At 39.9% G+C, this 23,535-nt stretch overlaps 1 protein-coding gene across 1 annotated transcript; it reads left to right on the top strand.

The window, feature by feature from the left end:
• Positions 1–99: 99 nt before the first annotated feature.
• Positions 100–21,839, top strand: LOC117504036 (NEDD8-activating enzyme E1 regulatory subunit-like). The gene is given in 20 exon segments (XM_034163398.1): positions 100–125; positions 7,094–7,153; positions 7,235–7,265; positions 9,007–9,078; positions 9,252–9,331; positions 9,782–9,891; positions 13,463–13,572; positions 13,664–13,726; positions 13,846–13,880; positions 13,882–13,907; positions 13,986–14,077; positions 14,218–14,277; positions 14,442–14,575; positions 16,020–16,095; positions 16,398–16,437; positions 16,769–16,855; positions 16,990–17,082; positions 20,954–21,068; positions 21,201–21,250; positions 21,353–21,839. Coding segments are annotated over 20 exon segments (1,470 nt in total). The 3' UTR covers positions 21,463–21,839.
• Positions 21,840–23,535: the final 1,696 nt, after the last annotated feature.

Raw genomic sequence — 23,535 nt, 5'->3', positions numbered from 1 at the left:
AAGTAGGGTTTAACAAAATTATTGCGTGAGCTATTAGGAATTGGGGCCTTTTTTATACACAGTTCCTCCATTTTCAGAGGCCATAGTAATTTTGGCAAAATGGATAATGAAGATTCTGGCGCCAAGTATGTCTTAGATTTCGTTTTCATCAATCTTTAAATAATACAAGCACTATGGTAATGTATAATTCATGGAAAAATACAAGATTGTTGCAATATCCAGTTACTTGTTCATGGCTATATGCTGTGACTTCATTCTGTGTCAAGAAGGGGCCTATTCAGCAATCAGCTGCATTCAGGGGAAGAGCTGAGTAATGACTTGACATTGAAAGTTAGTTTCATCAAAGCAAGACAGGCTGTGAAGAAACAGATTTGAGCTGTGTAAAGGGATGAAAGAACATGTCATTCTAGTCCATTTTGAAAGCATGAATGAAAGAATTTATTGGGCACACACAGGTCAAGAACAACAAAAAACATAAAATGAATAAAATAAAATAGTCCAACAATGCACCCATGTGCCCGAAAGGCTGTAGGCAAAAGCTTGTAAACACCAGGCTCTTAAAGGAAGCCTTCAGCTTTCACTCTCCATCACGAAAGGCTGATGTTGGCTCTTTGTGTTTGCGTTCGTTGTTTGTTTTAATCAGCCTCTTATTCAAATTTTCTATTCAATAACTGAAGGATTATTTCAGGGCACTTGACTTATCCTCATAATCCGTCTAAAACAGCCCAGGCAGGCATGTGAAAAGCCCCCCCCCCAAAAAAAAAATAATTCTGTAAATTAGAATGCAATATTTTTGTTATTTTTAATCGGCTGCTCTGTTCCATATTAAGAGGTCAGATTTATCACTGCAACTTGGACACACGTAGGCTTGCTGAAGGTTTTAAACTCACACATGCTGCATAGATCAGACATTCTTGTGAAGCCTGAGATGGAGAAACCTTATGGACGATATTTCTGCACACACATCTGTACTCTATCTCTGTTGCATCCTTGCCATTACCACAAGACTCTAGCTTTATCTTTAGCCACAGGGGAGGCCTGACTGCGGGTAAACGTAGGGGGGGGAGGCTAGTGGTTAATGCTAAAATCAGTCAGCGTATCAAGCACACTGAAGGCAGAATGGCTGCAATGCCAACAATAATATTCACTGGCAGCTTCTGCAAAGGAGAGAGAAATAAAGGGAGAGCAAGAAACAGGAGGGAGTTGGATGAACCTGCGTAGTGAAATGAGGCAAACTGATCAGTAAGGTGTCAGGTCGGTGTTCATATTACCCGCAAGGTTAGAGGTCAGATGTTCACTTTGACTAGTTGAACTTAGAGCCACACGTCTGAGAGGACTAAAAGAGAGTGAGTGGCAGAAGGAGATTGAGGGGGATGTTGGATAGTGTCAACTGTTTTTCTAGGTGCTTTCCAACCATTCAGCACTCACCTCTTCAAGGGTCGGGACCTGAATTAAAAGTGGCTTGCCAGAACAGAGAATGCAGCATGTTTTCCATGAAACAGCAGGGGGCCAGCATATTTAAACCCCTCAGGGTCCCGCTGTTCTTCCTACAACCAGATGGAGCTGTGACTGTGGAATGCATATGTACAATGCATTAAAACCCAGTCAGAAACCAAGGAAGCCGCAGTGATAACAGCAGCATTTTGGCTTCCTCATCATTAAAATGGGAACGTTTAAAAAACATATTACGGTGAAAATATGTTGCCTCCTTGTAATTTGAAAAGCTTTTCCTTGAATTTGCAGAAGTTGCTGTTTTTGAATGTAATTGCTGTGCAGTGATTATGCTGTGTTTGATAAAACTTGTCTATATGTGGCCCGGCGGCAGACTGGGTCCTGTCCAGGGTGTACCCCGCCTCAACCCTGTGACTGCTGGGATAGACCCCCCCCCCCCCCCCCCCAAGGAAAAATCTCTCCTTTTCCCGTGTGGCAGTGGATCGCCAAAATTACCCTTATGCACAAGCCACCCATGCCTCCCTCCAAACATCATCTGGATCACCAGTACCAAATCTGTCTCCCATATAGTTTTGAGCACAGTGGAACAGCCTAAAAGGTTAGAAATACTTAAATATATTGAATAGATCACCCCTTCATTGAGGGGAGAGGCCTCAGAAACATCTCAAATCAGAGGGCTTATGAAGGGCCAGAAATTCTGGAAACAAGCTTCGGACATAATGACGAGCTTGGAGGTACCTGGAAAAAATGACTTTTAGGGAACAGAAATTTATCTCGTCTGTCATGTCTGGGATCATGCGCTTGTGTCAAATTGTCACCACTTCCACCACACCACAGAATGGCCTTGAGTCCTGGATGGCAGCCACCCAGTCAGACATCTGATCCTCACATCTCAAAAGTAACCGCCTATTTGCTGTAGCCAAGTGAAACAAGGACATGCCTTTGGTGTTGTCCAGCTACTGATGTCCTCAACGCTGAGTGTCTGCGTGCTGGATCATGCATAGAGAAAAGTGCAACGTCCAAAATGTCATAGCTGACATTGCCTCAGTGCAAGTAATACTCCTCATTTGAGTTCCCTATGTAACTGCTCTTGTGAAACAAAGCCATTCCAGTGCTACCAAAGGACACTCCAAAGAGACCTGGTCAGTCAACCTGGACCTTATGTCACTGCATCCATGTCTCACAGCAGTATAGTGAAGCAGGCCCTATAGATTTGGACCTTCCTTCAAACGCCTCTGTCGAGCAACCTCATGGTTCCATAAGCTCTTCCCAGGCTTTTTCTGAATTCAAAGGCCAAGGAACCAGAAACATGAATGTCACTGCAGCGATAACTCAGTGTTGGGTAAAATAAGTATTTGACATGTCACCAGTTTTCTCTGTAAACATATTTAGAAAGGTGCTATTGACAAGAAATTTTCACCTGATGTCAGTAATAACCCAAGTAACACACGCATATAAGAAACCAAAACAAATATGTACAGAAATTGTGTAATAATGTGAAATGACACAGGAAAAAAAAGTATTGAACATATGAAGAAAGGGAGTACAAAAAAGTTAGGGAAAGCCAAGACACAAACTGAAATCTATCAGTAATTAGAAAGCAGTCCTGCCCTTGTCAGTGCAAATTAATATCAGCTGGTTTGGTACCAACTGATGGCCTATAAAAAGATGCCTTTACCAAGGTCTCACACAAGAAACATCTCATGATGGGCAAAAGCAAAGGGCTCTCTCAACCTCACAACCTTATTGTTGCAAAACATACTGATGACATTGGTAACAGAAGGATTTCTAAAGTTCTGATGTTCCAGTGAGCACTGTTGGGGCCATAATCCAGAAGTGGAAAGGATATCATTTCACCATAAAGCAGCCACAATCAGGTGCTCCTTGCAGGATTTCTGACAAAGGAGTGAAAGAATTAGAAGAGTTGCCCAAGAGCCAAGGACAATTTGTGGAAAGTAACTGAACACTTGTTTCAAAGAAAATAATTAATGCCCTCAACACCATGGCCTCTGTGCGCGCTCACCAACAGAAGACTCCACTGCTGAAGAAAAAGCATGTTGAAGCGTCGTTTAACCCTTTGAATGCACAACATTTAGTCCAGCCTGTGAAGTACTGGGAGAACATAGTCTGGTCACATGAGACCCAAAATTGAACTCTTTGGACACACCGTAAATGGCACTGCTATAACCCCAAAAACACCATACCAACATTGAAGTTTGGAGGTGGGAACATCATGCTGTGGGGGCTGTTTTTCAGTAGACGCCAGTGGCAACTTCATATAATTGAAGAAAGTAAATGGAAAATGTACAGAGACATTCTTGATAAAAAAAAATCTACCAGGATGATGAAGGTGAAACAAGGGTGGACATTTCAGTAAGACAATGATTCCAAACACAGCCAAGGAAACTCTCAATTGGTTCAGTGAATGTAAATAAAGCTGCTAGAATGTCCCAGCCGATCACCTGACTTGAATCCAATAGAAAATCTATGGAAAGAACTAAAGATCAGAGTTCATAGAAGAGGTCCACAGAACCTTCATGATTTGAAGACTGTCTGTGTTATGGTTAGGGGGTCTGGGCGGAACCGAACTAGGCTGGTAATGAACCCAAATGCAGGGAGCAATGAAGAGAGTTGGAATGAACAAACGAAGAATTATTTACAATAAATGTGCAACAAAAGTTAGATGAGAAATCAAGAAGCCTTGAGAGTGGAGACAGGGCCCGCTCCAGGCGGTGGAAGCAGGGAGTTGCAGTGCAGACAGAACCAGGCTGAAGGCAGTGACATGCAGTCAGGGGAGGCAGGTGAGGGACAACCTCACCTGTCATCATGGAAAGAAAAAATGTAAAATGAAAAATTAATTAAATGGTTATATTTATGCAGTGATTTGTACTATAAAGTTTTTTCCTTTTAACTTCACCAGTTTTATATTTTTATTCAAAATCATGTAATTTTCACATTTGCCATTCAATACTAAGCAGACGTTCAGTGAGCAGCAGCCTATTAAAATGGTCAACACTTTGGCTGTTTGAACTAAATTCCATAGTTTAGCTGATGTACATAAAGGGCAGTGTTTCTGTCAACAGCTGTATGTGTTTAATGTGTTTTGTGTGCTGAGTGATCATAAAACGGCTGAAAAAAAGGCACCAAGTGAGGCACGCAGTTCTCCTGCCTCATGTTAGGGGGCACTAGTGATCCCAGGGATTTTTCTTGCAGCATCTCCTCAGCTGCAGAATAAGTGACAGCAAGCTACAATTTGCAGTTAGGAAGTTCAGAGCAGTGGTCCATTTATTTACTTTCAGAATTGAGGATTATATATGCAAACTGAAACAATTTTCTAAACTGGACTTGAAGACCAAAAAGATTTGTTTCAGACTGCGGGACAGAAGACCTGCTCTTTTCAAACGGAGTGGGACATACGTAAAGTCTGGCTGTGTGGACGTCCAGCAAGAAAACGCCTTTTCTCCTGCCTTCTTTTCTCAACTTGCAACTGTCTGGATTCAGATGGAATATTGTGACCTCAAGAATTTTCTCATCAAACACGAGCGGTCGACCACTCACATTCAAAGCAAGAAAGGACGACTTTCTTCCCTGGCAGTGATCTCCACTGAGACAGAGAGACTTTAAAACTGAAAGAATATAAGGAACACTTACAGCAAGTCATCAATGCTTTTGTTCAAAAGGAGCGGCACATGTGGACTTCATTTATAAGTAAAGGTAAGACCATAATAAGGTTTTTTAATTAAATTGTGTGCTACAGTGTGTATGTGTAAAGAATGCTGATATGAGATTTTACACATAACCCGTTAACTGCTGTCAAACGGTAAATAAGCTACTCTGTAAGGTTCATATGTTTGTAAATCAGAATGTGATGAAATCAGTGCCTCACCAGCCATGAACCTCACATTTTAGTAAGCGTGTTCAATACTTTTTTACCTTCGCCATTCCATTTTATTACATAATTTCTGTCGTTATCTTTTTGGTTTCTATGCATGTGTGAATAACTTGAAAATTTCTTTTTGAAATATCATCTTTTTCATCTTCAACCACTTTTCTGAGTTCAGGTCGTGGGGGCAACAGCTCCAGCAGGGAACCCCAAACTTCCCTTTCCCGTGCCACATTGACAACCTCTGACTGGGGGATCCCAGGCGTTCCCAGGCCAGTGTGGAGACATAATCTCTCCACCTTGTCCTGGGTCTTCCACAGGGTCTCCTCGCAGATGGATGTGCCTGGAACACCTCCCTAGGGAGGCGCCAAGGAGGCATCCTTACCAGATGCCCAAACCACCTCAGCTGGCTCCTTTCAATGCGAAGGAGCAGCGACTCTACTCCAAGCTCCCCACGGATGACCGAAGTTCTCACCCTATCTCTAAGGGAGACACCAGCCACCCTCCTGAGGAAGCAAATTTCATCCGCTTGTATCCATGATCTAGTTCTTTCAGTCATGATTCAACCCTCATGACCATAAGTAAGAGTAGGAACGAAGATTGACCAGTGGATAGAGAGCTTCGTCTTTTGGCTCATCTCCCTTTCTGTCACAACAGAACGGTAGAGCAAATGCAACACCGCCCCTGCTGTACTGATTCGCCGGCCAATCTCACGCTCCATCGTCGCCTCACTCGTGAACAAGATCCCAAGGTACTTGAACTCTTTCACTCGGGTCAAGGCCGTATTCCCTACCCGGAGTAGGCAATCCATCGGTTTCCTGCTGAGAACCATGGCCTCAGATTTAGAGGTACTGATCCTCATCCCAGCCGCTTCACACTCGGCTACGAACTGATCCAGTGAGTGTTGGAAATATAGTTTTTGAAATATATTTGAAATGTATTTACTGAGAAAAATGGTGATATGTTCAATACTTATTTTATCCACTTCCTGATGAAGGCTTCTAGCCGAAATGCGTTGAAGTGAACGAGGTTAGCAACGGGGAGGGTTGGGGTGCGGCTACCGGACCTGTGGTGGTGGAGGCTACTGGTGAGAATTGTTTTTGTAATCAATAGTGGCCATACTGAGCCACGACAGTCGGCATGGCACCACCCAGGAAAACAGATAAACTCGAGGAAGATATAGAGGAGATAAAGACCTCATTAAACCATATATCAAAAGACATGTCTAATCTAGACAAACTGATGGTGGAAATTAAAGAACTCCAAAATCTGGTTAAAGAGAAGGACAAGATCATTAAGAAACTTGAGCAACGTGTAGATGAACTTGAACAATTTACTAGAAAAGATGACGTTATAATATCTGGACTAGAAACAAGGCATCGGACATATGCAAGGGTGGTGGATTCTGGTGTAGCCAGTGGGGAGGATGCACCACCTGAAGAAAGACAATCATTGGAACAACAAGTTACAAACTTTTATATCAAAAAGGTGTTGTCATCCATCAAGATACAATATCAGACTGTTATACTATTCCAACTAAAGATAGAAAAATAAACTATCTAACATTGTTATACGATTTACAAGCAGAAAATATAAATATGAGTTATTAAGACAGGCAAAGAATTTGAAAGGAACGAGTGTCTATATAAATGAGCATCTAACAAAAAAAAAATGCAGATATTGCTAGGAAGCAAGACTACTAAGAAAAGAAATATTGTTGCTACATGGGTCTGGAATTTGACTTGGTCATTTTATCAGGTATTGGGCTGTCACCATAGTTGATGGGCACACAGTGAAGGGAGAAGATGTCGGCAACAAGTAAGATGACATTCTCAACTTATTCTGATAATTGATTGTATTATGTGTTGTCATATGTCTGATCACAATCCTTTCTTCCAGTTTTTTCCTGAGTAACACCAGCATTGGAAAGGTATGTTTTACAGAACTGAGTGACGTATTCATGGTCAGAACATGGCATTCTTTCACATGATGGATGCTTTTTCTCCCATTCCTGCCAGTTCCTGTAGGGCAGTGCATTGACTCTAATATTTATACAACCCACAAACAAAGTTTGGTGTTGGCGCAAGTACACGTCACTTCCAGCGAAGTGGCAAATCCGAAGGCGAGAATTCGTATTTCTGTGACTGGCTGCCCCATGAAAACAACAGGGCTGTGAAAACTCTGTGGAATTCCACAGATTTTATCATGGAGAGGAGGGGTGGAGTGTTAGTGTTTTACTTTGTGATCATGTGACGGCCCCGTCTTGTAGCAGGGGCGGCCCATAATCAGGGGCACCTGGGCCCGGTGTCCCTGTCTCTTATTTAAGTGGGCCCAACTAATTCATTTTGTTCTCTCCCTCCTCTTTTTAGGACGTCTCACTGCGCCGACCGGTAACAGAGCGCCTTTTTGCACAGCTGCACATCTTTGCACCTTTTAATTTATTGACTTAAACTATTAAATAAATACTTTTATTTTTCTAATCCTCTCATTTGTGTCTCCTCTTGTCACTGTCCTCTGAGCCACGGGCACGTGACAATCGGCTCTGAGTTTTAAAATGCCTATCGCAAAGGATTCTTTCTTTTTTTTTTTTCTTTTTTTTTTTAACGACATCATGCAAGTTTTATAAATCCGCGGCTACTGGTCTGTATAACGGATACAAATCATTGCGAAGAAAAATGCCTCACTCAAACCGTGACTGTTACGACAGTTGTCGTTAAGTGGGACTGGTTAGTTGCTATGGCAATGCTGTGCGCCTGCTCCAAATGCTGTTCTTAAGCTAAATGTAGCATGTGGACATTGCATACCTTTAGAGCTATTAAGTTTTTAAAAGAAGAATTTTGCGGCATGTTTGTGTCACGAAGCGACGTCGGACAGAGGGATGATGGCGAGAAAGACTGTGAAAAAGTTTAATAAGGACAAGAATCCGTGGAATTGGTGCTGGCTTGAATTTAAAGTCCTCTTCATGAACACATCCGAAAGATAAAAGAAATGGGAAAAGCAAACTGCATCTTGTGCTGTCAGGAAATATGGTAAGAATTTTTCTCTCATTGGAGAAAAAAAAAAAATTCCTTATCAAACAGGATTTCAGACAAGATTATGTGACTTTTTTAATTAATCTAGACTTTCTTTCATTGGAAAAAAGACATTGTGGCTTTGAATGGATTTACAGGAATTTACACAAGAATATGTGACTTTTTTACTATAAGGTATGTTATTTATATCATGATTTCAAAATTTCAACAAGCTTTAGTTGTGGTTTTGAAATGCTTTAACAGTCTTTTCAGTCTTCATTAATTTCATGTAGTTTAATTGTTAATGCATAATTTGGTGCAGTCTGTAATATCAGACCACAACTGTGCATTCCTTCTGTATGAAACCTCACTTTCGTCCGTACAAGCTGTAGATATTGCAGACATCACCTTGCTGTTCCACTGACTACATCAAATTGAGATGATGTATCTAATGTGGTTTTGTCACATCTGATCATCATCTTGTCCATAAATTTAGTCAGTATCAATGCCAATACGAACACGTGTATTAGCGTTCATGCATCACTACAGAATATAAATCCTCTTCTCTTGCTTAAATATGATCATGTTTCTATTCTACTAATGCGTTTAAATTTTCATTCTTCGTTTTTGTAAGTGTGTTTGTCTGTTTTTGCATTGCAGAACAGGGCACAGGCTGCCACAGAGCTGCTCCAAGAACTTAACAGTGATGTTTGTTTAAACTTTGTTGAAGAGGTTTGTATTGTTCAAGCTTGTGTTGTGCATGCATTCATAGTGTTTTCTCTTGAGATTAATTGTAGGAATACTAATCTTATGAAGGTATGTAAATGTAGTTAATAGACTCCTCTCTTCACTTTGATTTTATTGTTTTATTTTATTTATTTGTTTGAATTATGTTTCTCCTGTAGAGCCCTGAACAGCTCCTGGACAATGATCCAGAGTTTTTCTATAGATTTACCTTGGTCATTGGTGTCCAGTTGTCACAAAGGTAAGCACACTATATTAGAATATTTTGGAGGACAATATTTATGGTGTAATTTGGCTATTTTAAGCTGTTCTTCAAATACAACTAATACTTTTTTTAATTAGACTACACTAATTTTGATAAATATTCAAACCCATTTGTTATAATTTCTTCCAGCTGGTTTTTAAGCCCTTTGACTTTATGGGCCTATCTTCCAACATGCTAATAAACATGGTAACTCAAGCCTGTTTATGCTCAGCTTTGTGATGAGTTTATTCACCCTCTCAATTGCATATAGAACCTTTACACACCCTTAAAGTATTTGCACCACTCAGCATCCCTTATTCTGTGCACGCAGTCAGGGTGGGCCTTTGTGTGTTTACATCTTCTGTCTTGATTGCATATGGTTTCACTTGATTGTTTAAGCAATATTGTATGTTAGATTTTTTTTGAAGTGCTTTTTATATTTAACAGTACGTGTTTGAGACTTGGCGCACTTCTGTGGAGTGCATCTGTACCATTTCTAGTCTGTAAAGCCTACGGCCTTGTTGGCTACATGAGACTAGTGGTTAAAGAACATACAGGTTAGTATCACCACCATTATACCTACAGCGTTTTGTTTTCTCATTATGAAGCTGCATTATGAACTTCTCTCGATCGTTATCCAATGCAAGTGCTAATTTCTAAGCATAGTACTGTAAATATCATGTTTTGCCCCAATACCAAAAAATAAAAAATTAAAAGGGGATGTTTCTGAAACTGCAATAAGAAGAAGCCACAATCAACTTTTGGGTGTTACAATCTTCAAATGTTATTTGTTGCTGTTACCTGTGCTGTAGATATGTGTGCACGAGGGGCTCAATGTATGTGACCAACCACAACCAGCATAGTCTTATTTTAGTAACTTAAGTATTATGAGTGTTGCTCACTGATTACACAAATTTGAAAGATGCCTGAGATTGAGAAACTATGTAACCCCCCCATCTCTCACTCACACACACAAAAGCAAGAGCCCTCAGTGCATCTTTGAAGTTTACTGCACCACATTTAAATAAGGTTAGAATAACTGATAAAGAAACAAAAATGGCACATATCTAATCAGTTTTGTGAGTGAATCGTTTGAGGCACAGGTACAGAAGCCATAGTCTGCATGACAGCACCTGAAAATCATAATCTTTTTCTTATCTCTAAGTAATAATTAAGGCCAAACCACACTCCACTGAATGTCACATGGTAATAAATTAAAAAATTATGACTAAAGTCAATGGAGGTTCTCAGTCATTAAGCCAGGAGATATGTAGAAGGTTTCTTTAATCCAGCTGGACTTCACAGTGTTTTGCCACCCATTCAGGTGTTTTCTTCAGTTTAAACTACAGAAGTCTCTTGATGAGTTAAATGTCTTGAAGACTAAACCTGAAGACCAGTTTGCCCTGATATGTACAACCACAATTCCAATGAAGTTGGGACGTTGTGTAAAATGTAATAGTGCAGCAGATAAGCAGAAAAATACTTCAGTTTGTTAAAGAATCATAAAATTTGGTACAATTGCTCATTTTTTGGGGGGGGGGGGGGGGGGGCTTGTATTTTGTAGTTTACCTTTATATGTCCCCTTGTGTACAGCACTTTTTCAGCTGCAGCTGTTTTTTTTTTAAAGTGCTTTATAAATAAAGTTGATTTGATTTGATTAAGACCCTCTCTTTTGAAAAGTTTGGATAGCCACACAAAATTTCAGTATGCCGGCCATTTTTCAAGATGGCCACGATTGTACGAATTTCGGTACAATAACTAAATCTACCAACTACTTTCTACCAGTTAATTGATATGGGACTATTAGACAGCATGTGGGACACTAAACTAAGCTAAACTACACTAAAACAAGTACTATTCTACCATATTGGAGTTAGTAAACCTCGGTGAATATTAGTAAAGCAGGATTAACTGAGACTGAACCTCACGCTGAGTTTCACAGCAGTGAAAGTTACCACTGTGCCCTGGTTGTGTGCTAACATTCGCTCCTTCAAACTAAATATATTACTAACCACCACATCTAAATTAGACATAGACATGAATTAATAGCCACAAAGGTATGTGTGGACAATAACTTACATAGAACATTCTCACATTTAACAAACATTTATGAAAAGAGTATTTTTTGTTTCGACTGGAAATATGAGAAACGACAAAGGATTTTGACTGCCATGTTGGCTGCCATCTTGTTTATATATGCTAAATCAAATCTTTAGCAAAAAATACATAATGCTGTCCATTGACATTGCATAGGCTATATAAAACCAACAAAAATTCATAAACACATGACCACAAGCACATACCCTGTGTGAAATATGAGAAACGACAAAGGATTTTGGCTGCCCATGTTGGCTGCTAACTTTGTTTTATATATGCTAAATCAAATCTTTAGCAAAAAATACATTATGCTCCTGTCCATTGACATTACATAGGCTATATAAAACCAACAAAAAATCATAAACACATGACCACAATCACATACCCTGTGTGATTAAAAACTTGATTGGCGGCCATCTTGAAATTTTGAGTGGCTATCCAGTAAATCTGTAGACTTAGCCTGAGGAGGAGATCTGCAAAAAAGTTCATGCTTCTTTGTCCAAAATAAAATAAAATGATAAAATGGATTTATTTGCTACACTAAAATAAAAACAGAATACAATGATTTGCAAATCCTCTTTAACCTATATTCAATTGAATACACCACAAAGACAAGATATGTAATGTAATGATAAACTTTGTTTTTTGTGCAAATATTTGCTCATTTTGAAATGGATGCCTGCAACACATTTCAAAAAAGCTGTGACAGTGGTATGTTTACCACTGTGTTACATCACCTTTCCTTCTAACAACACTCAATAAGCGTTTGGGAACTGAGGACACTAATTGTTGAAGCTTTGTAGGTCTCCATTGTCATATTTTGCGCTTCATAATGCGCCACCCATTTTCAATGGGTGACAGGTCTGGACTGCAGGCAGGCCAATCTACTGTAGTACCCGCACTCTTTTACTATGAAGCCACGCTGTTGTAACACGTGCAGAATGTGGCTTGGCATTGTCTTGCTGAAATAAGCAGGGACGTCCCTGAAAAAGACATTGCTTGGAAGTCACCCTGTGTTGCTCCAAAACCTGGATGTACCTTTCAGCATTTATAGTGCCATCACAGGGCACTAACACACCCCCATACCATCACAGATGCTGGCTTTTGAACTTTGTGCTGTATCAGACTGGATGGTCTTTTCTCTTTTGTCTGGAGGACACAACGTCCATTCTTCTTCTTCTTTGGCTTTCGGCTGTTCCCGTTAGGGGTCGCCACAGCAGATCAATCGATTCCATCTCACCCTGTCCTCTGTATCTTCCTCTGTCACACCAACCACCTGCATGTCAATAACACCAGTGGCGGACGTTGTTAACCCGGGCCGCGATTTCCAAAAACAATTTGAATGTGGACTCATCAGACCACAGCACACTTTTCCACTTTGCGTCTGTCCATTTCAAATTGGAATACTGTTGGAGTATTTTTTCCACACAATTGTTCACAAAGTGGTGATCCTCGCCCCATCTTTGCTTGTGAACGGCTGAGACTTTGGGGATGCTCCTTTTATACTCAATCATGACACTCAAAATTAGTGTCCTCAGGTCCCAAACACTTATTGAGTGTTGTTAGAAGGAAAAGTGATGTAACACATTGGTAAACATACCACTGTCTCAGGTTTTTTGAAACATGTTGCAGACTTCCATTTCAAAATGAGCAAATACTTGCACAAAAACAAAGTTTGTAAGTTTGAACAGTAAATATCTTGTCTTTGTGGTGTATTCAGTTGAATATAGGTTGAAGAAGATTTGCAAACCATTTTATTCTGTTTTTATTTACATTTTACACAACGTCCCAACTACATTGGAATTGGGGTTGTACATTGAATTTTTAATGACGTCTTAGTGATGTATATAGTGGAGGTGGCTAAATTGCTGTGTTCCAACAAGGCACTAGAGGGCAGTAGAGACTATTTTAATTCATTTGTTAGTACTGCTGCACATCTATAAACAAAGGAAATGATTTATAATTATCTGCCAAGCATAGCTGTTTTCACTTTGCTCAAAGATTGTCCTTTTCTCCTGCATTTGCCTTCAGTGATAGAATCGCACCCAGACAATACCTTGGAAGACCTAAGGTTAGACCAGCCGTTTGTAGAATTTAAAAATCACATTGGCTCCTATGACTTGGACACCATGGAAAAAAGAGTATGTGTATTTGGCTTTGGTATATTAATGTCTTTATGGTAGACTGTCTCAGGGGTAGACATTTTATGTTGTTCATTTTTCCCATTTGTAGGACCACAGTCACACACCGTGGCTCATCATTGTTGCCAGATACTTGGAGAAATGGCTCTGTGAGGTACTGTAGATTTTCTGTGCACTCTGCAATGATGTCTGATACGAACCTGCTGATATTTCTTCTTGTGGATATTTATTGTTTGTGTACACTTGAATAACATTGGAATTTATTCTTTGTAGCACGACTGTCAACCACCAAAAGTTACCGGGAGAAAGAGGCCTTAGACAGTTTATTCGAGAAGGTATCCTCACCTGTAAGTTGAACCTGATTTTGTAGCTCATACATGTACTATATTTAATTCTTTTCTGGTGTTCCTCAGGGATCTTGAAGAATGAGAATGGTGTACCTGAAGATGAAGAAAACTTCGAGGAAGCCATAAAGAATGTCAATACTGCTTTGAATCCAACCAAGGTGCCAGAACTCCTGCTCTGTTTTTTCTTGTTTCACATGTAACAGTGGTTGCCTTAAAATTATTTCATCTCTTCATTCAAAACGTGTCGTCTTTGTAAAAATGAAGCACAGTGACAAATCTCAAGTAACTTGCTTTACAGGTTCCTGATGTTATTACCAACCTCTTCAACAGTGAAGAGTGTATGAACATCACATCAGAGGTGACTTTAGCCACGGCATCAGAACACTTATGACATTTATTTATTTAAGTTTGTACTCTGGGAATGACGTTCTTACCAAAATGAGTTATGATTGCTCTTTGTGATTTCTTTTGTTTTTTGTAAGTAGCATGCAGTACTTTTTTATTGGTGTGTATGTTTTACAGACTCCACCCTTCTGGGTGATGCTGCGAGCTGTGAAGGAGTTTGTTGACAATGAAGGGAACGGCAACCTGCCTGTGCGTGGAACCATTCCAGATATGATGGCAGATTCTCAGAAGTTTGTCAGCCTTCAAAATGTGTAAGTGTGGAATCAGTGGGTACTGCTTGTATTCATAAGAGAAGTATACTCAACAAAATATAAACGCAACACTTTTGGTTTTGCTCCCATTTTGTATGAGATGAACTCAAAGATCTAAAACTTTTTCCACATACACAATATCACCATTTCCCTCAAATATTGTTCATAAATCAGTCTAAATCTGTGATAGTAAGCACTTCTCCTTTGCTGAGATAATCCATCCCACCTCAGAGGTGTGCCATATCAAGATGCTGATTAGACACCATGATTAGTGCACAGGTGTGCCTTAGACTGCCCACAATAAAAGGCCACTCTGAAAGGTGCAGTTTTATCACACAGCACAATGCCACAGATGTCGCAAGATTTGAGGGAGCGTGCAATTGGCATGCTGACAGCAGGAATGTCAACCAGAGCTGTTGCTCGTGTATTGAATGTTCATGTCTCTACCATAAGCCATCTCCAAAGGCGTTTCAGAGAATTTGGCAGTACATCCAACCAGCCTCACAACCGCAGACCACGTGTAACCACACCAGCCCAGGACCTCCACATCCTGCATGTTCACCTCCAAGATCGTCTGAGACCAGCCACTCAGACAGCTGCTGGAACAATCGGTTTGCATAACCAAAGAATTTCTGCACAAACTGTCAGAAACCATCTCAGGGAAGCTCATCTGCATGCTCGTCGTCCTCATCGGGGTCTCGACCTGACTCCAGTTCGTTGTCGTAACCGATTTGAGTGGGCAAATGCTCACATTCGCTGGCATTTGGCACGTTGGAGAGGTGTTCTCTTCACGGATAATGCGAAGGAGATGTGTTGCACTGCATGAGGCAAATGGTGGTCACACCAGATACTGACTGGTATCCCCCCCAATAAAACAAAACTGCACCTTTCAGAGTGGCCTTTTATTGTGGGCAGTCTAAGGCACACCTGTGCACTAATCATGGTGTCTAATCAGCATCTTGATATGGCACACCTGTGAGGTGGGATGGATTATCTCAGCAAAGGAGAAGTGCTCACTATCACAGATTTTCGACTGGTTTTGTGAACAATATTTGAGAGAAATGGTGATATTGTGTATGTGGAAAAAGTTTTAGATCTTTGAGTTCATCTCATACAAATGGGAGCAAAACCAAAAGTGTTGCGTTTATATTTTTGTTGAGTGTACGTAAAAGGTGCTAAAGCAGCAATAAAGTGTTTAACTGATTTTGAGCACAACTGGATGTAGCAGGGGCAAAGTGGATAAGTGAAATTGCACAATGATTATTACAAAAATAATTGGAACATTTCTAGGTTTGTGTTGTTCTGTTCTCTTGCCATGTCAACAGGACGTATATAGGCACTCTGATGACACAGTCTGATTTTTTTTGTGTGTGTATTTGTAAAGTTGCATGCTTTGTGTCTGATGTGATAATTGTGTGTTATCATTCCTTTGTGTTTGTTGCAGTTACAGGGAAAAGGCCATGCAGGATGCAGCAGCAGTTTCAAAGCATGTACAACATCTGTTGCTGTCTGTTGGAAAGGTGAGATATTCTGGATATCTCTAGGCTTTAGGAATCATTAGTTTAAAAAAAAATGTCTAAATTAAAGGAAAATTAATTAATGAAAGACCTAATTAAATATACAGTGTGCTTAAATTTTGATATCAGATACTAAATCAAGATATCAGTATTTTACCTGAACAAGATTAAATAAATACATTTTTTGTGAGATTACCCTCATCACCTGTACAGCCTGACGGTGAAATTGTCTACAATGATTTAATTGAAAATATTTTTTGTTCGAGATATGTCTTAATTTCTTTAATGAATTTTCTTTCCGTTAGCCATCTGAAAGCATCTCTGAAAATGACATCAAACTATTCTGTAAGTATCGCATGTTTTCACAAACGACCTCCTCTTAATGTGCACGATGGTTGTGATACCAACAGTCTAATTCATAACGACTTCATTGCGTGATTAATATATAATCAGAAGCACAAAGCCGTCTCATTTAGCTCCATTAGACAGTATCCTGTGTTGACCTGTTGCATTGGTATTTGATTTCTTTAAGCGCTGATTGTGAGAGATTTGTTATGCTGACATGTTTGATCATAGCACCATCTGCATTCAGGCATCAAGGTTACATATTTCTGTGATACTGCGTTTTATGTACTACCTTGCAGCCTGATCTCTAGCCTTCTCTGTTGGCATTTAGGTAAGAATGCATTCTTTCTGAGGGTGGTGCACTGCAGATCTTTGGCTGAAGAATATAGTGCTGATTTAATAAATAAAGATGAAATCAGTAAGTTGCAGATTAATTTCCTTACTTAACATATTTCTTCTTATTGTGTGTGTGTGTGTGTGTGTCCTGTTTCTACATCTTTATAGAAAAACCCTAAAGCAGTTCATGTACTAACAGTACTGATGTCTTCTCAGCCTCTTGCATGGACAGTCCAGATAGTGAGATGGTCCTCTACCTCATGCTTCGTGCTGTTGATCGCTTTTATCAGCAGCATTGTCGCCACCCAGGTACGGCTAAGATTTAGTCAGACTTTTGTCTAAGTTTTGTCACCTCTTGTGATATTGCATCCTATGGCACATTCTAATCTGAGGAAAGGCAGTTCGCCTGAAACATCACGTATCTTTGAATAAAGCTTTTTTTTTGTATGGGAGTGCTGTGGTGGTGCGGATCATTCCATTTCTATTTTGGTACATTCTAATCCAGTTACATTTTTTTCCACAAGTCTGATTGGTTAATTGTGTGAAATTTCAGACCATATAATATCGGGGTAACAGTGACAAAATATTCTACCATTTCGCATTTAATGTATTACTCCGCGCTCTGGCTGGCCGCGCGCGCTGCTATGCAGATGTCAATAATGGCGCTGTCAGCTGAGAGCGAAAGAAAGTTGCGTACAGACGACGATGGTAAAACGGGTGAATTGTAAGCTACCATACAAAGGTATTGATATGGATTCTGATACAGAAGTACTGTTTCACATTTGATGGATTTTCACGTTTGATGGATTACGCTGCGTCCTGACCGCTGTTGAAGTGACACTGCCTTGGCTCGAAGGTAAGCCTCACCAACGGAATTACCTACGGAAAAATAAAGCTTGCAGACGATGGAATTGGCTTAGAATGGGAATAACCCTGTTGTGTATGATGATTTGCGGACGTTCATGCTGGATTACGGTCACAAATATTTGTTTTAAAACTTCTTTTTACCGGCTCTACTAACGGGGTGTCGGTAAAGCTCAATTTGCGACCATATAACCCGCATGAACATCTGCAAATCATCAGACACAACAGGGTTATTCCCTAATTGTCCTGCGCAAGTGCATTTGGGGTGCATCCAGCAACACTTTGCAGTTTACATTGCACATATTCTGAGTGCAACAAAGGTACAAACAATTGTATTAAGTCATTTAACTAAGCATAGGTATGTTTTGGGTGTTACATGTTCTAGAGCATAGTTGTCAAACTGATTCCAGAAACTGCCAACTCATTCAATCTGCTCAAAGTGATGTTAATCAGTGAAATCACCCGGTGGACATGGTGGTTACAAAGAAAACCTGCACCTTCTTGGCCCTTTCTGGAATCACTTTGACACCTGTGGTCTACAGGTTAGACCAGAGGATCATCTGTTTGAATCTTGGTCAGTTGAGCACCTTGCGTGGTAGCACCCTGACATCTCTCTCTGTGTGTGTGTGTGTGTGTGTGTGTGTGTGTGTGTGTGTGTGTGTGTGTGTGTGTGTGTGTGTGTGTGTGTGTGTGTGTGTGTGAAGGTGAGGGGTAATTGTATAAAGTGCTTTGAGCATATTCATGTGCATGAGTTAATCAGACAGTCAGCAGCTGCTCTGTTTTGTGTGAACCTGATCCCACCAGATCTCAGAAGCTCAGCAGAGTATGTCCTGATTAGTACTCGTCCCAATGTGGATCTGTACTTGTGCTGCTGTGGTGACCCTGAAAAAACAGGGGCAACTGAAAGATTAAACAAATCCTAATCACACTCATTCCTAGAGACAGGTGCACCACTATTTATACAGGAAACTCAGAAGTGAGAGGTTTTGGCAAGGCAGGTAATAAAGCTTCCCTTCAGCTCCCTGAGGTGATGCATTTGGAGCACCTCCTCATCCGGGTCACCCCCCCCAAAAAAAACACACCAAATTTTGCACAAACATAAAATTTTAGAAGTGCCCCTTAAATTGCAATTGAAATTGACATTAAAAAAAACCCCAGGCTACAATATAACTCTTAAACAAAACATCCATGACTTGCAAATTTGAATAAACATACACTTATATGCAAAATGTCTGTCATTAGACTCTTTATTAATCTCTCTTTCAGGGAGGAACGATTAGCTCCTTGGTTACTGCCTCAAATTCTATGCTTGGCTAAAACATGCTTTGCTACAAAATAGAGTTGCAGCAAATGTTCATCTTTGAAACTACCTACGGATATGAAAATTCTGTTGGCTAATTACAGGACCCAACATTATCCAAATGATGGATATAAATAATAGCTGAACTTGTAACAGTTTTGTTGCAAGTATGAGTTATTCTATTGAACCATGTGTTAATTGTACACACATTACTACAACCCCAATTTCTATGAAGTTGGGATGTTGTGTATAATGTAAATAAAAACAGAATACAATAATTTACAAATCCTCTTCAACCTATATTCAATCGAATACAACACAAAGACAAGATATTTAATGTTCAAACTGCTAAACTTTATTGTTTTTGTGCAAATATTTGCTCATTTTGAAATGGATGCCTGCAGCATGTTTCAAAAAAGCTGGAACAGTGGTATGTTTACCACTGTGTTACATCACCTTTCCTTCTAACAACGCTCAATCTTACCGGATGGGCTCAGGAACACTTCAGAAAACCATTATCAGTTAACACAGTTCGTCACTACATCTACAAGTGTAAGTTAAACCTCGACCATGCAAAGCAAAAGTCATACATCAAGAACATCCAGAAACGTCGCCGCCTTCTCTGGGCCCGAGCTCATTTGAAATGAACAGAGACAAAGTGGAAAAGTGTGCTGTGGTCTGATGAGTACACATTTCAGATTGTTTTTGGAAATCATGGATGTCGTGACAAGAGGAAAAAGACCATCCAGATTGTTACCAGTGCAAAGTTCAAAAGCCAGCATCTGTGATGGTATGGGGGTGTGTTAGTGCCCATGACACGGGCAACTTACACATCTGTGATGGCACCATAACTGCTGAAAGGTACATCCAGGTTTTGGAGCAACACATGCTGCCATCCAAGCAATGTCTTTTTCAGGGACGTCCCTGCTTATTTCAGCAAGACAATGCCAAGCCACATTCTGCACGTGTTACAACAGCGTGGCTTCATAGTAAGAGTGCAGGTACTAGACTGGCCTGTCTGCAGTCCAGACCTGTCGCCCATTGAAAATGTGTGGCGCATTATGAAGCGCAAAATACGCCAACAGAGACCCCAGACTGTTGAACTGAAGTCATACATCAAGCAAGAATGGGAAAGAATTCCACCTACAAAGCTTCAACAATTAGTGTCCTCAGTTCCTAAACATACCATTCATGACATGGATACTCTAATCATACAGAGAGCACAGTTGCATACCTTTTATCCTTTGCTCGTTTCTCTTCCTGAATTGTGCAGCTGATGACAGTTTTCTTAATTAAACCACATAATAATTTTGTGTCACCTATTTTTATTAGCCAATTCAGAAAAACGTGCATGAATTATGGACCTGTATTTACAATATTTTGAATGAGTTGTGTGTTATTTGGAAGAAAGCAGAGGTGTAACTGCTGTAGCTGACCCCATCGTGGGAGAAAGAAAACATAAATATTTGGTACATACCAAAGTCATTAAAGCATTTTTTTTCTTTATTTTTTAGTTTTATATTGTTTTACATTTAGCTTCATTGCACTTTGATGCACCAGTGTGCATCCCTGTACATACAACCCAGAACTCTTATGTCTAGAAACCCACATATGTAAGGTGTGTTTGAATATCCCACCATATAAAGTGCTACTTTCTGGTAAACCTTTGGTGGGATGTGGTGCAGTTGCTTCATGTTACCTCGCAACGGCAATGCACCAATGCTGCACCTCACCACACATATGAGCACAGCTACACTTAATGTTCAAGAATTTGGCTGATGGGAGTGAAAATGACAAATGCATCAGCTGAAAACAAGCCGTGGCGTGACACTTGTCCTATTTGGAAGATAGGGCACGTAAGCTTATTTTGATTGATATGTGGACACTTTTGTTAAGGTGTCTCGTAGGACGTGCGTATGTGTCCTTAAAACATTGAGACAGTATGTATAATATTTCATAATACACAGAATTGTCAGGCTACATTACAACCTTCTTGGACCTGTTCTCTGTTACCAGGCGTTTATAACTACCAGGTGGAGGATGACATCAGCAAACTGAAGCTCTGTGTCAACAGCCTGCTGCAGGAATACAACCTCAACATCAACATCAAAGATGATTATATCCATGAATTGTAAGTCTTTATCGCTGCTGCACTTACACAATGGACCAATTGTTGACATTTCTGCATAATACTAAATTTGAAAGTTTTGTAAAATGTCAAACATGTTTAGATAAGTTGAAATCAATCCATTTTCTCCTGCAGCTGTCGTTATGGCGCCGCAGAGCCGCACACAGTTGCTGCATTTTTGGGAGGTAAGTTTTAGGACTTTGTAGATTCAAATGTACCTCGGACATTTAGGGCTAATAAAAATGAAATGATTGTTCTCTTGGATTTTTTTTTTGTTGTTTTTTAAGGATCAGCTGCTCAGGAGGCTGTCAAGATCATCAGCCACCAGTTTGTGCCCTTCAACAACACTTTTCTTTACAATGCAATGTCTCAGACCTCTGCCACATTTCAGCTGTAAATGTAGTTACTGAGCTTCACTCTGCTTCAAGAAACCTGTTCACTCAGTTCAAATTGTAAACTGCACCTTCATCTTTTGGAAAGGAAAAACTGACTGCATTTTAAAACTTATAGTTGGATTCATGCTCCTACTTTATGTATTTACTTAGAATTGATCTGAGCTTGTAATGAACAAGATCACAGAATGCTTTGAGTAAACATCAGTAGAGCCTCGCCATCATCACAGAAGCTCTTGAAGAGAGATTGTCATTTAGCTTTAGAAAACTTAGATGTGCAACAATGAAAATTAAACTTGCAAATCAAAGCTTAATTAATGTAATTTTTCTTTTTTTATCTCCCATTCCACATGTACAGATGATTAAAACCTAGACCAAAAAGTTTGCAATGGATTATTTTTTTTTTTTTTTTTGGCTTGTGTCGTTTTTTTTGGTGGTCGGAGTGAAGGGTCAAATTTTCCATCTCTCCATAATAATGTGGCACTTTGCAAGTCTTTTGTCTAGTTGTCTTTTGAATTGACGTTTTTCATTAGGTTAGACATTCTTCAAACTGTTTTTATTTTTTTCTTCTATTAAAGACAAACACTAATTTGATTTTTATTCATAGTGTATGAGAGTATTTTGACTCCTGTGAAGTTTGAGAAATAGAATTGTGTGTATTATTATGCATTGTGCTGTAAGTATAATGACCAACACTGAGCAAGTAGGGTTTAACAAAATTATTGCGTGAGCTATTTAGGAATTGGGGCCTTTTTTTATACACAGTTCCTCCATTTTCAGAGGCCATATGTAATTTTGCAAAATGGATAATGAAGATTTCTGGCGCCAAGTATGTCTTAGATTTCGTTTTCATCAATCTTTAAATAATACAAGCACTATGGTAATGTATAATTCATGGAAAAATACAAGATTGTTGCAATATCCAGTTACTTGTTCATGGCTATATGCTGTGACTTCATTCTGTGTCAAGAAGGGGCCTATTCAGCAATCAGCTGCATTCAGGGGAAGAGCTGAGTAATGACTTGACATTGAAGTTAGTTTCATCAAAGCAAGACAGGCTGTGAAGAAACAGATTTGAGCTGTGTAAAGGGATGAAAGAACATGTCATTCTAGTCCATTTTGAAAGCATGAATGAAAGAATTTATTGGCACACAAGGTCAAGAACAACAAAAAACATAAAATGAATAAAATAAAATAGTCCAACAATGCACCCATGTGCCCGAAAGGCTGTAGGCAAAAGCTTGTAAACACCAGGCTCTTAAAGGAAGCCTTCAGCTTTCACTCTCCATCACGAAAGGCTGATGTTGGCCTCTTTGTGTTTGCGTTCGTTGTTTGTTTTAATCAGCCTCTTATTCAAATTTTCTATTCAATAACTGAAGGATTATTTCAGGGCACTTGACTTATCCTCATAATCCGTCTAAAACAGCCCAGGCAGGCATGTGAAAAGCCCCCCCCCCAAAAAAAAAATAATTCTGTAAATTAGAATGCATATTTTTGTTATTTTTAATCGGCTGCTCTGTTCCATATTAAGAGGTCAGATTTATCACTGCAACTTGGACACACGTAGGCTTGCTGAAGGTTTTAAACTCACACATGCTGCATAGATCAGACATTCTTGTGAAGCCTGAGATGGAGAAACCTTATGGACGATATTTCTGCACACACATCTGTACTCTATCTCTGTTGCATCCTTGCATTACCACAAGACTCTAGCTTTATCTTTAGCCACAGGGGAGGCCTGACTGCGGGTAAACGTAGGGGGGGAGGCTAGTGGTTAATGCTAAAATCAGTCAGCGTATCAAGCACACTGAAGGCAGAATGGCTGCAATGCCAACAATAATATTCACTGGCAGCTTCTGCAAAGGAGAGAGAAATAAAGGGAGAGCAAGAAACAGGAGGGAGTTGGATGAACCTGCGTAGTGAAATGAGGCAAACTGATCAGTAAGGTGTCAGGTCGGTGTTCATATTACCCGCAAGGTTAGAGGTCAGATGTTCACTTTGACTAGTTGAACTTAGAGCCACACGTCTGAGAGGACTAAAAGAGAGTGAGTGGCAGAAGGAGATTGAGGGGGATGTTG

The sequence above is a fragment of the Thalassophryne amazonica genome, chromosome 2, assembly GCF_902500255.1.
Source record: "Thalassophryne amazonica chromosome 2, fThaAma1.1, whole genome shotgun sequence".
Taxonomy (NCBI): domain Eukaryota; kingdom Metazoa; phylum Chordata; class Actinopteri; order Batrachoidiformes; family Batrachoididae; genus Thalassophryne; species Thalassophryne amazonica.
The sequence above is the reverse complement of the archived record's forward strand: the minus strand, read 5'-3'. Positions and strand labels throughout refer to the sequence as shown.